Source organism: Pygocentrus nattereri, chromosome 14 (genome assembly GCF_015220715.1).
Source record: "Pygocentrus nattereri isolate fPygNat1 chromosome 14, fPygNat1.pri, whole genome shotgun sequence".
In the NCBI taxonomy this organism is placed as follows: Eukaryota; Metazoa; Chordata; class Actinopteri; order Characiformes; family Serrasalmidae; genus Pygocentrus; species Pygocentrus nattereri.
Window position 1 is genome coordinate 26,775,509 of NC_051224.1, and position 17,121 is coordinate 26,792,629.

General features: G+C 41.4%; 1 protein-coding gene across 2 annotated transcripts in view; it reads right to left on the minus strand.

Moving 5' to 3' along the window:
- Positions 1-17,121, minus strand: part of prkcbb (protein kinase C, beta b) — a 187,900-nt gene that overhangs the window by 69,229 nt on the left and 101,550 nt on the right. For both annotated transcript variants that reach the window (XM_037544850.1, XM_037544849.1), the window contains exons 8-10: positions 11,343-11,439; positions 5,344-5,487; positions 773-946 (exon numbers count right to left, since the gene is read on the minus strand). In XM_037544850.1, coding sequence (XP_037400747.1) covers positions 773-946; positions 5,344-5,487; positions 11,343-11,439 — 415 coding nt within the window. The remainder of the gene's footprint in view (positions 1-772; positions 947-5,343; positions 5,488-11,342; positions 11,440-17,121) is intronic.

The following is a 17,121-nucleotide window of genomic DNA, read 5'->3' on the forward strand; positions in this document are numbered from 1 at the left end:
GAGTGCTGACTGGTTAGTGTTAATGCTCCTGAGTGCTGACTGGTTAGCGTTAATGCTCCTGAGCGCTGACTGGTTAGTGTTAATGCTCCTGAGTCCTGACTGGTTAGTGTTAATGCTCCTGAGTGCTGACTGGTTAGCGTTAATGCTCCTGAGCGCTGACTGGTTAGTGTTAATGCTCCTGAGTGCTGACTGGTTAGCGTTAATGCTCCTGAGCGCTGACTGGTTAGTGTTAATGCTCCTGAGTCCTGACTGGTTAGTGTTAATGCTCCTGAGCGCTGACTGGTTAGTGTTAATGCTCCTGAGCGCTGACTGGTTAGTGTTAATGCTCCTGAGTGCTGACTGGTTAGTGTTAATGCTCCTGAGCGCTGACTGGTTAGTGTTAATGCTCCTGAGCGCTGACTGGTTAGTGTTAATGCTCCTGAGTGCTGACTGGTTAGCGTTAATGCTCCTGAGTGTTGACTGGTTAGTGTTAATGCTCCTGAGTGCTGACTGGTTAGCGTTAATGGTCCTGAGCTCACAGACGTCATGAACATTCATGGGGCGCCATTTTAAACTCCTATAACTCCCTCATTTACTCTAGCGTTTAAGAAACCCACAATACATTAATTAAACTCTGCTCTCTACAAGTTGATCTCTACTGATAATAATACCGATTTTTGTCCTGCATCTCAGCAGTATCTCCAGTATCTCAGTCGTCATGTAGCGCTGTGTGTTTGAATGCTGTGTAAATGTGTTTCTGTTCACTGCTGTGTTTGTGTGCTGGTGTCTGTACCATGGTCTGGAAGCAGGAGTGGAGCTGAGTGAGAAACGGAGGTTTTCCTGATAAAGCCAGGACCCTCTTCTCCACCATCGTACACTCCACATCATCATCCTGGATCACCACGTCCTTCTTCAGGATCTTTATAGCAAACAGCTCATCAGTTCCCTTACGCTCAGCTAGCATTACCTACAGGCAGAGAGAGAGGGGGGGGGGGGGTTGGAGAGAAAATAATTTCCTGTTTTTCTCCTGTGAGTTTCCTTACTCATAGAAGTTCCTTCTTGTTGCCGGTGAAAGGAAAATAATACAAAACAAAGACCATCATAACCACTAAATCATAATTTAAGGCTGAACATTAGTCAAAAATGTCAGTAATACTGTTTACGGAAAAGCACATTCCTTTATAATAAAAAGTAATTCTGACAGACTGTAATACATGACAGGAAGTGTAGGGGGCGATATGGCTTCTACTGTTTCACTTAAAAAGCTCTATAATGTTCATATGCTCCACACAGTCACTCTGACAGACTGTAATACACTACATAAAGTGTATGAGGCAATATGGCTTCTACTGTTTCATTTAAAAAGCCTTTATAATGTTCATCTGATCCACACAGTCACTCTGACAGACTGTAATACACTACAGGAAGTGTAGGGGGCGATATGGCTTCTACTGTTTCATTTAAAAAGCTCTACAATGTTCGTATGATCCAGACAGTCACTCTGACAGACTGTAATACACTACAGGAAGTGTAGGGGGCGATATGGCTTCTAGTGTTTCATTTAAAAAGCCTTTATAATGTTCATATGATCCACACAGTCATTCTGACAGACTGTAAGACTGGTTGGTGTAGTGTAGTGGTTAAAACTCCGCCTTCTATGCTGTAGACTAGGGTTCAATCCCCATCCCCCGCCTGGGTAAGCACCCTACACTACACCAATAAGAGTCCTTGGACAAGACTCCTAACACTACCTTTGCCTACCTGTGTAAAATGATCAAGTTGTAAGTTGCTCTGGATAAGAGCGTCAGCCAAATTCCGTAAATGTTAATGTAATACACTACATAAAGTGTAGGAGGCAATATGGCTTCTACTGTTTCATTTAAAAAGCCTCTATAATGTTCATATGATCCACACAGTCATTCTCACAGACTGTAATACATTACAGGAAGTGTAGGGGGGCGATTTGGCCTTTACTGTTTCATTTACAAAGCTCTATAATGTTCCACACAGTTATTCTGACATACTGTAACACACTATTGTTTCATAGTTAGGAGACAAAACTGAAGAAGATAGACTAGTTAGTCGACTAATCAAATAAGAGCTAACAGAATCATCGATTATAGAAATAGTCATCAGATTCAGTGCTTCACTGCTTATTAGCTGTTTGGTCCTCATCAGTGCACAGAGCTGAATGAGGAGGTTTGACAGGCAGGTGTTGATAAGACACAGATTAGAGTCCCACTGAGAGGAAACTGCAGAGTATAGAACAGAGAGAGAGAGAGAGAGAGAGAGAGAGAGAGACAAGCTTTACAGAATGCCGGTAAAACCCCATTCACCCTCATTAGAAACCAGTCTGTTCTGTCTGTTCTACAGTTTCTCATCAGGCTGAATGAATAACTGACTCTAAATGTAGGTATTATGATATAAACTGAGTCTGTTCTGCAGTTTCTCATTAGGTTGAATGTGATTTTTACCAATGTTCTGTACAAAATGGGTGTTTCTGAGTGTTTCTGGTATTTTGTCCAACCCCAGTATTTCCTCCTGGAGAACAGAACATTTCCTCTTTACGGTGAAACAGAACATCTCCACCTCCAGGGTCTTTCTGAGGAAAATCCTGAACGAAGTCACACACACACACACACACACACACACACACACACACACACACACACACAAAAACACACACACACACACACACAAAAACACTCTGGCGGAGCTGAGTTTAAAGCAGGCCCAGATGGATGCTTGGTGCCTCGCCATGGAAACGGGAAAACTGTCATTTTCAACTTCACAAGGGCACCATCTGCTCCACACATGCTGCAGACGAGCCTGAGCATTCAGTCATATTCATTAGCTCAGCACTACTGAGAGGACTGTGTGGTGTGAAGGACACTCAGATGTTTCTAAAAAGCTCCCGAACATCGAGGCCGATCACAATTATTGCATAATCACAATTTTTTGTCACAGTTGTTGTGCTGCTTTAATTTTCCTGTGCGACTGGAAGTTTCTCTGAAGAGGAACTCGCTGATCAGACGTGCATCATCAGAGAGACGAGCTAATGGAGTTTTTAAATGACAACTTAAAACTCTCTGGGTCGGGAATGAGCTCTTGCCTCAAGTGGAGGAGTTTAAGTATCTCGGGGTCTTGTTCACGAGTGATGGTACAAGGGAGCGGGAGATTGACAGGCGGATTGGTGCTGGGTCAGCAGTGATGCGGGCTCTTTACCGGTCTGTTGTGGTAAAGAAAGAGCTGAGCCATAAGGCAAGGCTCTCAAAGTAAAAACAACATAGAAAAAGAAGAAAAAAAATTAAACAAACTGAACTGAAATAATCCAAAACTAAAAGCAATAATAAACTAAAAGTTGCTACAATAATACATAAATTAAAGTTAAAATGCAGAACTCTATGTGTAGGCCACATAAAATTACAGAGTGGGGTCAGCAGATGCTGAGGCGCATAGTGCATAGAGGTCACCAACTTTCTGCAGAGTCAATCACTACAGACCTCCTAACTTCATGTGGCCTTCAGATTAGCTTAAGAACAGTGCATAGAGAGCTTTATGGAATGGGTTTCCATGGGCGAGCAGCTGCATCCAAGCCTTACATCACCAAGCGCAAAGCAAAGCGTCAAATGCAGTGATGTAAAGCACCGCCACTGGACTCTAGAGCAGTGGAGACATGTTCTCTGAAGTAACCTATCACGCTTCTCCATCTGGCAATCCAGCAGATGACTCTGTTTGGTGGATGCCAGGAGAACAGTACTTGTCTGACTGCATTGTGCCAAGTGCTGAAATTTGGCGTGGGGTTTTCAAGAGGTGGATTCGGTCCCTTAGTTCCAGTGAAAGGAACTCTTAATGCTTCATCACCAAGACATTTTGGACAATTTCATGCTCCCAACTTTGTGGGAACAGTTTGTGGACGGCCCCTTCCTGTTCCAACACACCAGAGCACAAAGCAAGGTCCATAAAGACGTGGATGAGCAAGTTTGGCGTGGATGAACTTGACTGGCCTGCAGAGTCCTGACCTCAACCCGACAGAACACCTTTGGGATGAATCAGAGTGGAGCAGTGTCTGACCTCAATGCAATTCTGAAAGAATGGTCAAAAATTCCCATAAACACACTCCTAAGCCTTGTGAAAAGCCTTCCCAGAAGAGATGAAGCTGTAATAGCTGCAAAAGGTGGGCCGACATCATAATAAACCCTATGGATTAAGAATGGGCTCTCACTCAAGTTCATATGCATATGAAGCCAGAAGAGCAAATACTTTTGGAAATATAGTGTATCTCATATCTCTACTTTTGCTGTTTCTCAGTTTTTGACAAAATTTTTAAATTTTTGTTGAAATTTATATGTAAATTTCATGCCGAATGGAGCAAAAACTTACATTAACAGTAAAGTATGTTTTTTCCTTCTCCTGTAACGTTACTATTGTGGAGATATGAGGTTTTGGTCCAACAGCAGTGATTAGCCTTCATAGTCGTGTGTTTACATCGCTGAACGTGAATTGGGTTTGTTTTCATTTACTGAGTTGAATTTAATGCATGTAAATACAATTAATGAAAAATTTAATTGTTGATCACAATTACATATTGTAGCATTTTTCACTATGAAGGATGCACACGCTATTCACCATGAGCTCTAGGCTTCATTCACGGCCTCACATAAGGGATGTGATGCTAGAGCTCTAAACTTGAGCTACTCCTCCTCCTAAGCCAGAACTAAGACTAATAAGCTTTTATTACTGAACTAAGCATAACCAATCAAAAGCAAAAGGCTAGTTCCATCTTTACAATAAGAGTCTCTTCAGAAACTAACCTAGAAAATAATGCTGGAGAAAAAATATCACTTTAGACCTATTTTACTAAAAAGCTGTTCATTTGGGCAGCAGACATTTATTAAATTAAAATAAATAAATTACACCACAAACCTCCTATTCTACATAGTAAGCCTCTGCTAAAGCCTCTAGTGGGCACAAACACTTGGGAACGTGTGTGTGTGTGTGTGTGTCTATGACAGGGTGTGTGTGTGTGTGGGGGGGGGGTGATGATACTGATGCTCCTCCACCTTCTCTCAGCATCCCAACTTCTGTTACCATGGCAACTGCCAGCTGCTGAAGCAGTAGCGTTAAACTCTGCCTGTCTCTCTCCCCTCCCCCGTCTCGCTCTCTCTCTCTCTCTCTCTCTCTCTCTCTCTCAGGGAAAGCATGTCTGTCAGTTTTTCTCTGTGGTGATGAGTCAGGGCCTCTGAGTGGCACTACACACACATATATGTCATAAAAAACAATCGGTAATTTTACAGTTCTACAGCATTTCCAGCCCCAAGTTCAGCCCTAACGTTGCTCTAGAAGCCAAGTCAGACTGCACACCTTGCCAAAGCTGCCTTTTCCCAGCACCATGAGGAAGTTGAAGTCAGAGAGCTTCATGCGGTCTCGGTTTCCGTTGCTATCAAACTTGGAGATGGCGTTGGAGGAGCTGTCTGTGTTCTTGGTGCCTGCACCAATTTTGGCTCTCTGTGGAAAAACAAACACACCATCAACAAGGATAACAACAGAGGTCAGAGGTCAGGTTTCAAGGCTCTGAGATACAAGTCTGAGTCAAGTCCCTATGATACAAGTCAAATCTCTGCGATACAAATTCAAGTCAAGTCTCAAGTATATGAAGCAGAAGTCAGAGTCAGGTTTCTGAGGTACAAATCTAAGTCATGTTTCAGGTCTCTGAGGTACAAGTTCAGGTAAAGTCTCACATAAAACTCAGAGTCAGGTCTGAGGTCTATGGGGTAAAGTCTGAGTGAGGTTTAAAGTGTTTAGGCCTGAACTGTAGTTGGATCTCAGATCATTATTAGCTCATTATTAGAGTTTAACTGAATGTAAGTAAAGCGTACTGTATGTCAGTAGTGACCTGCAGTGGACGCTTAACAGGTCTCAGGAGAAAAGCTCTGCAGTAAATGGCTAAACAGGAAAACTCAGGCAATGTGCCCTTCAGTCATCTTGAGCGTCTTGGCTTGACTGAGTCAGACTCGAGTCTCTAAGCCCCTCACAGGCAGCGAATGGAGGTTCTGACTGAGTCGAGGCTGTGATCAGTGTTTGTATCACACTCTCTGTGGGTAAGCATTTAGTCCAAACTGTCGGAGCAGAAAGACAGAAGCGTGTGTGTGTGTGTGCGTGCATGTGTGTGTGTGTGTGTGTGTGTGTTCTCTCCTTCACACTCCACTGAGAGCCAATACACCCCCCACACACATTCACTTTTAGAGTGTATACTCTCTACTGTCCAAAACATCTCAATCAGCTTCAGCAGTGTGGCCACTTACACGGAAATAATAATAATAATAATAATAATAATAATAATGATTATTAGCCTCCTAAACAGCCGCATTATTCAGAGAATCCAGTTATAATCAGAGGAAAAATGAATGCAAGGCCAAAGTGTATCAGCTTTAGATATTTTTATTACAGACTGAGACACCATCGGTTCTCCAGCCCAACTAAGAACCGAGTTCCTTATTTTGCGCACGACAACAACTATAGAACCACTTTAGGTGCTGCTTTTGTTGTGTTTCTGTTCTGCCAGCAGGTATTAACTAGTGTTCTCTCTCTCTCTCTCTCTCTCTCTCTCTCTCGCTCTTTCTTGCTCTTCTGTTTCTCTCTAACTCTGTCTTCCACTGTATACCTGTCTCTCTGTCTGTCTGTCTGTCTCTTTCTTTCTCTCTGAAGGTCATGGTTCTGCAGGGACTCAGACACAATGTTGGGGGGGGTCTCTGGGGGGAAAGTCATCCGGGAGCTCCAAAACAACACACACACACAGACATGCACACACACACATACACACACACACACACAGAGACATACACACACACACACACACACACACACACACACACACACACACACACACATATATATACTCACACACAGACACACACTCACACAGTTTTCATTCTGTGTGCCTGACAGAAAAACTTAATCATATAAACTTAAACTGCAGAATTACTCATTACTGAATTATTCATTATCTACTATGAATTATTCGGTATCTACAATAAATTATTCAGTATCAACTATGAATTATTCTGTATCTACTATGACTTATTCAGTATCTGTAATTAATTATTCAGCATCTACTATGAATTATTCAGTATCGACTATAAATTATTCTGTATCTACTACAAAATACTATGTACGATTAATTATTCAGTATCTACAATGTACTATTGCGTATCTACACTGCATACCTCAGTATCCATTATAAATTATTTAGTGTCCACTGTGAATTATTCAGTATCTACTATGAATTATCCAGCATCTAATATGAATGTTTAAGTATCTACTATGAATTATTCAGTATATACAATGACTTATTTAGAATCTCTTATGAATTATTCAGTATCAACTACAAATTAGTCTGTATCTAGTATGAATTATTCGGTATCTACAATTAATTATTCAGCATCTACTATGAATTATTCAGTATTGACTATAAATTATTCAGTACCTACTATGAATTATTTAGCACTTACTATGAATTATTCAGCATCTACTATGAATTATTCTGCATCTACTATAAATTATTCAGCATCTACTGTCAATTATTCAACGTCTAATACAAATAATTCAGTGTCTACAATGAATTATTCAGTACATACAATTAATTATTTAGTATCTCCTATGAATTATTCAGTATCTACTATAAATGAGTCAGTATCTACTATGAATTATTTAGTTTCTCATATGAATTATTAAGTATCTACTATGAATAATTCAGCATCTACTATGAATTATTCTGCATCTACTATGAGTCATTAAGCATCTAGTGTAAATAAGTTGGTATCTATGAATTGTTTAGTATCTACCATGAATCATTCATTATCTAATATGAATTATTCAGTATCGACTATGTATTATTCAGTATACACAATACATTATTTAGTATCTCCAATAAATGATTGAGTATCTACTATAAATTAGTCAGTATCTACTATGAACTAGTCAGTATCTACTATTAATCATTCAGTATTGACTATAAATTATTCTGTATCTACTACAAATTACTCAGTATCTATGATTAATTATTCAGTATCTACTATTAATTATTGAGCATCTACTATGAATCATTCAGTATGTACTATGAATTATTCAGTATCTACTATAAATTAGTCAGAATCTACTATGAATTCTTTAGTATCTACCATGAATTATTCAGTATCTACTAAGAATTATTCAATATCTACTATGAATTGTTCAGCATCTACTATGAATTAGTCAGCATCTACTATGAAGCATTCAGCATCTACTATGAATCGTTCAGCATGTACTACAAATTATTCAGTATCTACTATGAATTATTCAGCATGTAGTATGAATTATGCAGCAGTTACTATGAATTATTCAGCAGCTACTATGAGTCATTGAGCATCTACTACGAATTATTCAATATCTACTATGAATTATTCAATATATGCAACTAATTATTTAGTATCTACTATGAAATATTCAGTATCTACTATGAAATATTCAGTATCTACTATCAATTACTCAGTATATACAATGATTATTTAGTTTCTCCTATTAATTATTCAGTATTTACTATAAATTAGTCAGTATCTACTATGAATTATTTGGAATCTCCTTTGAATTATTTGGTATCTACTATGAATTATACAGTGAGCAATGTGACTTAGTCAGAGTTCTGGGTTCAGCTGTAGTTTCACTTCCCTCACTGTTCATTATCTAAGCTAAAATTTGAACCCTTTTTTAGTGAAACTGAGATGCTGACAATTTAAGCTGGGCATCTGTATTAGGACAGGACTCTAACAACGTTTATAGTCGTTTAAGCTGTAAACTTGTACAAATCTTCACAATCCTCAGAATTCAGCTGACAGAAGGTCACATATCTCTGCCATGTTTTAAGGATCCTCTGTGTTCTTTTGAAATAAAAGAGTGTGTATGACGTATGCAGCCGAGAAATGGAACCTTTAAAGTGTGTGTTTTCCCTCTTTTTCTAGATGATGTGCAGGTCAGTGATTTACCACATGGGGGTGCCCTCTTGTATAAATGAGGTCATCAATCCACAATCTGGCTCTCTCCCCTCTGATGTTACCTGGATGTTCACCTGTCCAGACAAGCCCAGCACTCTTCACTTCACTCTGCCTCACTTTGCTTCAAATTGATTATTAAATCTGTGAAAGCTTTATCAGACCTGGGGACGAGTGCCACTCCTGTTGTTAAGTAGGTAGTTTGGGTGGCCTTTTGTACTTTTGTTTTGTCTTTTTTTTCAGATTTTTTTTTGAGACTTTTATTGTTTTTGTTTGTTGGTTTTGGCGTACGCTCATCCCTGAGGCCACCATCCCATAACCACCATCTTACCATTTGGACTTTTTTGGTTTAAATGGTGTCTAGTGTTTGGTTTGACAGTAGGTCTGGGGAGAGAGGATGGCTGTAGCCATGGACCCAACTCAGAGCTCTAAAAACATCACCAACAGAGCTGATTTATCACACTGAACACGAACGCAGAGAGAGAGAAAGAGAGAGAGACAGAGAGAGACAGAGAGAGAGAGAGAGAGAGAGAGAGAGAGGGGGGGAGAGAGATAATGAGTTTGGTTTGGTCCTTAGTGACCAATGAAAGTCTCCATCAGCTCAAAGGCAGATTGGTCATTTTCTCACATTCTACATAATGCATCACAACAATAGGAGCTGAGGGCTACAGCCAGCGGCTCCTGACACACAGACAGACAGACGCACAGACAGACAGACGCACAGACAGACAGACGCACTGCAGATGCTCTTTTAAACAGAGCTTCACGCAGTTGTTACTGAATTCATTCTCTAGAAAGAAAGAGTGATGTTCTCTATTCAGACTTGTTAATGCAGCCTGGAGGCAGGTTACCACTGACTCGAATGTGGCTGGGGGGGCTTGGTAGGTTTTGACTGATAGAGTCTGATTGGGGTGGGGTCTGGTTGGGGTATGGTTTGGCTGGGGGACCTGGCTGAGTTGGGGTTTGGCTGAGAGGAGTCTGGTTGGTATGGGGTTAGGCTGAGGGGGTCTGATTGAGGTAGAGATTGGCTGGGGAATCTGATTGGCATGGGGTTGGGCTGGGGGAAATGGTTGGGGTGGGGTTGGGCTGGGTGATCTGGCTGAGGTGGGGTTTGGATGAAGGAGTCTGGTTGGGGTAGGGTTTGGCTGAGGGGGTCTTGTTGGGGTGTGGTTTAACTAAGGGGGTCTGGCTGGCGTAGGGTTTGGCTGGGGGATCTGGCTGAGGTGGGGTTTGGCTGGGGGATCTGGCTGAGGTGGGGTTTGGCTGAAGGGGTCTGGTTGGGGTAGGGTTTGGCTGTGGGGTCTGGTAGGTGTAGGATTTGGCTTGGGGATGTTGCTGAGGTGGGGTTTGGCTGAAGGGGTCTGGTTGAGGTAGGGTTTGGCTGAGGGGTCTGGTTGGAGTGTGGTTTGGCCGGGGGGTCTGGTTGGCATAAGGATTGGCTGGGGGATCTGGCTGAGGTGGGGTTTGGCTGGGGGATCTGGTTGAGTTGGGGTTTGGCTGAAGGGTTCTGGTTAGGGTGGGGCTGAAGAAGGTGGTATAGTTTAGCTGAAGGTGGGGTTTGGCTGGTTGAGTGTACTAGTTGCACCTTAGTGGTCTAACAGTAAAAAAAAACCCTACCTGGTAGGTGTTTCTCCATAGACATGAACTCAAAATGACCTTTTCTCATAGCTTTATTTTCATTGCTCATTGTCCTAATCTTGCCTGAGCTTGTCTGATGTCATGACTGCTGAATAGAACATGACGCCTTCAACCAATCATAATTTGTCAGTATTTCTAGTGCAGATAGTCACTTTACTCTACTTACTCATGTCATTTACTCAAATTTTGGAACCAGAAGAAAGTCCCTGAGAAGTAAACATGGTGGCTGCCTTGATGTGGACTTCCAGGTTACCAAGAACACTGAGCTAATGCTAGTGATTCTCTCCAGGTTCTATAATATCTCTATGGATTAAACTTTGAGAAAGCTGCACTTTTTCACAGTGGTTTGTGGTGTTTGGTCTGTGCAGTGGTAACAGCCCCAGCTAACCCCCCAGGATGTGATATCCACAGTATGTATATCCATAACCATCTTTACGTAAACAGTTTACTATAGTAGACGTCTCTTTACAACACACATGGCTCCAGTGTCATTAGAACTGACTGTAATTGACTGTTTTTTGGAAATTTTACTTTCCTGCACTGTGTGAACATTTTGTGAGGAATGGCACAAAATTACATCAAGATCTTTTAAAACATGAAGATTTTCCTTCTCCTTTCTAGGGTTTTTTATAGCAGTGATAATACTTTACACACTCAAACATACTTAGAGAATATATACATACTTAGTTGAACTCTCACCTCAAACTTCTGCCTGAGCTCCTCATTGCCCTCCTCTCCCTCCGGAGGAACAGGAACATTAAAGTATTCCCCCTCCTCCTGACTCAGCAGCTTAAACCTGGGGGAGAGAGAGAGAGAGAGAGAGAGGGAGACACAGAGAGAGAGAGAGAGAGAGAGAGAGAGAGAGAGAGAGAGAGAGCTGTGGATCAGTGAGATGAACAGAATATTTTCCATCAGTATCTCTGTCTAAAGTCCTGGATTTGTTTTCTCTGGGTTGGTTCTGTAATTTATGCAATTAGTCATGAGATTTTATTCCAGTATGAATCTGTGTAGTGTGTAGTTTTTAAAGCCTGACAAAATCAAGTAAAAAAAAACAAGGGAAACGTATCCAGAGGATTTGTGTTATTTAATAAACATCCAGTGTGTAAATCCTCTTCACATTTACACACAAAATGCCTTTTGACTTTGTGTTTGTAAACATGAACTGAGATTATGTATTTCTGAGCATCGACAAAGATAGATTTAAAAAATCAATAGGGAAAATTTTCAGACACTGCAAATGAATAATATTAGCACTTTGTTGTGATCAGTTTTGCGACGTTTACCTTAAGAAGCCTTCAAAGTTTTCAGCATTTTACATTTCCTTTCAGCAAACCCCCTTCAGTTAATCAGGAATACAAGGATCTCTCTGATCAACTCACAAAATCCTCCATACATTCTCAGTGGAGATTTGCTGTTCAGTGGTGGTTGGTATGTTGTAGTGGGTGACACCTCTGCCGTCTACACTGTAGACTGGGGTTCAGTCCCTGCCTGGGTAAACACCCTACACTATACCAATAAGAGTCCTTGGGCAAAACTCCTAACACTATCTTCACCTACCTGTGTAAAATGATCAAACTGTAAATCACTCTGGATAAGAGCATCAGCCAAATGCCTTAAATGTAAAATGTAAATGCAGCACCTTCCTGTTTAAGAAACCTGGTTTGAGTCACTTTGGCTGCATGTTTGGGGTCATTTTTTGTCGAAACATCCATCTTCTTGTTAGAATCAATCTCTTGGCCTCTCCCACTACATTACCGCACTCATGTTTCCTCTGATGGCCCATAATGCTTCAATACTGTTTGCAGAGAAGCAGCTCCATATCATGATGCTCCCACCTTCATACTTCATTGGTAGAGTTCTTAGGATCACATGGTTCAAACACGATGAGCCGATTTATTATGCTTCATCTGATCAGATAACCCTAATCCAAAAGAGTTCTGATTTATGTAAAGGCTTGTGTGTGAATTTTAGATGCAGATCTCTGTGGTTCTATTCTGTAAGGATGGAGATGATTGTGGTGCAGCTCATTGCTTATTGTTCAGTGTCACTCCTGTCCTGCTACTTTCAGGTCCTGCAGTCCTCTCTGAGTGACTGCTGGCTTTTTGCATGGTGCACCTGTCCAGGAACGAATAGACGTTCCTCCGTGAACTTTCCACTTGCATATTATTGAAGCAGTTGCACTGACATGGATGCTTAAGGTCTCTGTGATGGCTCTGTACCTGTTTCTGCTTAAGTACTGTTTAATAATGTTCTCCCTGAGAACTTCAGGAAGGTCCTTCACTTTCACCATGTTTGCTACTTGTGTCAAATCTTCCCAACCAATGGCAATGACTTTTACAGTGGCACCAGGTGAAATCTCTACATTTCTTTTGCAGGATAGACATAGAACTTGATTTATTTGATGTACATTATATAGTGGATATGTGCACTTGAAGTTTATGAACTCTCTGTGTTCTGAGGTCATTCTCTCTTGAATTTGTTCATCTCTTCTTAGACTCTCCTTTAAAGGCTCTTCATAGAAAACAATCCTCATATGTTTCATATCAAAATGCTCTGTTATCACTACTCATCACTACTTTCCAAAACCCGCTGCAGCAGCTTCAGCAGCTGTAAACTCTCTGCATGCCATTTCACACAAGTCTCTGATGTGGACTAAATGAAGAATGAAGGGTTTCCGGCGTGATGGTCACTCCTTAGTGATTTCCTGAGTGACCATCGGTCAGTTTCACACAGATTGTAGATGGACACACAAATCCACCAGTTCCACATGGTGACTGATGACGTGTATCTCAGCCACTCTTCATAGGCTCCTAATGTGAGTCTGTGAGTCTCATATGATCTCGTAATAAGACGGAATAGAAAAGCCGACTCTACAGATTCAGGAATTGACTGGATTTCTGAGCTGGATCATCACAGAGATACAGACAATGCCTACATTAAACCAGCCTGTTTCCAAAGAGATTGACACGTGGGTGAGTTTGTGGACCCCAGAGGGTTAAATAACAATGACAGATATGTCTCTCCTCACTGCAGCATGTTGTGTTGTGCTGTGTTGGGTATGTGTGTGTGTTGAGTAGAGTGACTCATTGCTTCAGTCCAACTGCTTCAGACACGCATACACACACATACATACATACTCTCTCCTTCTACTGCCCTCCCAGTTTGTGTGATAGTGTGTGTGTGTGTGTGTGTGTGTGTGTGTGTGTGTGAGAGATGGTGTTAAGTGGTGTTTGTACAGGCTAATCTCCACTTAGGGTCAATCACAGTCAGCAAACAGCACACTGGGATTCCTTCTGCTTACTGCATTTCAATTGATCTCTCTCTCGCTCTATCTTTCTCTCTCTCTCTCTCTCTCTCTCTCTCTCTCTCTGTCTCTCTCTCTATGTCTCTCTCTCTGTCTCTGTTTCTCTCTCTTCTCTGTGTCTCTTTCTCTATCTGCCTCTGTCTCTCTCTCTGTCTCTCTTTCTCTCTCTATCTGCCCCTGTCTCTCTCTGTCTCCCTCTTTCTCTCTGTCTCTCTCTATCTGTCTCTATCTATGTTTGTCTCTCTCTCTGTCTCTGTCTCTCTCTCTCGCTCTCTATGAAATGAACCAAGAGATGTTCCGTTCCTCCATAAGTAGTACGATGTGATCACGTTACACCAGAGGAGGTAAACATGGAAGTGGTGCTGGAGCTGAAAAGGAGGTGGAGGAATCAGTGGAGAAGGAGGTGATGATGATGACAGAGACCCAGAAGAAGGTAAAGGAGATAGAGGTGGAAGTGAGAGTGTTTTATTTACTCTTTTCTGAGATAATCACTGAGCTAAAATGAGGGAATTCATTTCTAACATTTGCTTTGACTTGTATTTCATTGCAGGCAGTATGATCACAAGATATTTCATGTTTTTTCGCTCAACTTAATTTCATTTGTAAATATGCATCCATTCCTGCCATTAAAGCCTGCAGCACATTCTAAAAAATGATGGGGATGTTTTAGGCCCTGTAATAAGGTAAAAAAATCCTTTCGGAGCAAAGATCGCTTGAGGATCACAAATTAGCCACCAAACATGAGAAAATTATTGAAATGTTTGAGAACAATGTTCCTTAAAGAAAGCCTCTACAATGCAGAACATCATTAAAAGACTGAAGGAATCTGAAGAAATTTCAGTGCATAAAGGGCACAAGTCTGAACTAAATAGCTGAGCTCTCTGATCCCTCAGATGGCTATGCATTAAGAACCTCATTCATCTATCAGAGAGAGAAACAAGATTACTCTAGCAAACTTTTGGCAAGCACTACAAAACACAGTTACATCCACAAATGTCAGTTATAGCTTTACTGTTGTAGTTTAGCTGTAGTTTGGTTGTAGTTTAGACTTTGCCTGTTTTTTGAATGCAGGTTATTCAGGTATGATTCAATAACATGAGAAATTGTGATAATGAGTCATTTCTGTTTAGCGGAAAACATTCGTTTTGAGGTGATACAACCCTGGAGAAAAGTTTAAGAGTGTAGTGTATAGTGTAGGAATCTGAGTTGTTGATTCCTCCAAGTTGAAGGTGAGTCTTTGAGGCACGAGTCTCAATTGAGCCTCTGAGGGTGCAGCTCTGAGTTTCTGGTGTGTCCATGCTGAGTCTCCAGTGTCTTAAGTCCAAACTCTAGTTGAGGTGGTAGTCCGAGTACCTGGGGTGCCACTTTGAGTCTCAGAGTCAATTCTCTGAGATGCAAGTCTAAGTCCAAATCTCGGAGGTGAGAGTTTGAGTTCAGTCTTCAGTCTTGGAGGTGAGAATCTGAGTCAAATCTTTGAGGTGTGAGTCTGATTCAAGCATCACATCTCTGAGGTTTGAGTCCAAGAAGAATCTCTGAGCTGTGAGCCCAAATTGAGATTTGAATTTCAAGTCTCAGAAGTGTGGGTCTCTGAGGTGTGAGTCCAAGTTGAAACACTGAAGTGCAAGACTGAGCTGAGTCTCTGAGATGTGAGTCTGAGTTAAATCTCGAGTCTCTGAGGCGTGAGTCCAAGAAGAATCTCTGAGCTGTTAGCCCAAATTGAGTGTTGAATTTCAAGTCTTGGAGGTGCGGTGCTCTGAGGTGTGAGTCCAAGTTGAATCGCTGAAGTGCAAGTCTGAGTTAAGTCTCGAATCTCTGAGCTAATCTCTGAGAAAATCTGAGTTGACTCTCTGAGATGTAAGTCCAAGAAGAATCTCTGGGGTGCAAGTCTGAGTCGAGTCATGAGTCTCTGGTACTCAGTATCTGAATTAAGACACAGGATAACTTTAATTCTCTGTCTGTCCTGCTGTCCGCTAAACGTCCTTCAAAACCCCCTGCACGGCAGTCTCAGAACAGAGAGAGAGAGCGAGAGAGAGTGAGAGAGAGAGAGAGAGAGAGAGAGAGAGAGAGAGAGAGAGATAGAGGCACTAGCACTAAATAGAGTTAACACAATACTATGAGCAGAAAAATAGGCTTCTCTCAAATAAAGGAACAATAGAAAAAGGTCACAGCGAAGCCCAGGAAACTAATTACAGAGCGGAGGCTCTGCGCAAGTGTGAAATTGGAGCTTTTCACAGTCTCTCAAAAACATTTAGTGAAACTACTGAAGTTTCTTTTCTTTTCCTTCATTAAACCAGCCTGTCTCCAACTCTGAGTGACAGACAGAAGAACAGAGGGGTTGAGGGGTATTCATACATACTGATACTGGACACAGCAGAGTGACCCTGACTCAGATCCAGCTGAGACTTCAACCCTTAGAACCTGCTGTTTTTCACTGGGAAAAGCCAGAGTGTGGTGTCATTTTATCATGATTACGTTCTCCACATCCACCCACTCATGTGTCCTTTCATAGCTACTAGACATTGACTTCAGATTATTTAAAGTTGACCGTAACATGATGAAAGTCAAGTCAATGTTAACTCATCACTGATGATGTGATGAATAAAACCACAGGAGAAAGCGATGCTTTGCAACAAGAGACTTTAAAAATCTGTGCTGATGCCAAAGCTCTGGAATGTGTTGCTGGCCCTCAGGGAACCAGAGATAAAGACCCCAGAATCTCAAATATGAGACCCCTGCTCGTGGTGGTGGTGGTCCAGAGGGCCAGAGAAATGCAGAGTGCCAAAACCCGTTGACAATAGGAGTAACTGACTTCAAACTGTACATGATTACAGGATGTAATGCTCTCTCTCCAGCAACACAGGATATTTTACTATAGCTTTAGTGAAACTGGAGATAACAACATACAATATCAGATTTCTGATGCTCTGGTGAGATGAGATATAAGATAAGTTAGAATGGAGCCAAACTCCACAGGTCAGTAGAGCATGATGTACCCTTTCCAACAAGGTCCTGGATCTCATTGCAAGCATTCAGGAATCCAAAAACACAGACCCTGAATTTACCAGCCTCCTCACTTGCTGTCTTCTCTGAGGTGTCTATGTTGTTAGTGTCATATTAGTATTACATATTAGTAATTACTGATTAGTAATTAGTTGACATCAAGCTTAAAGCATC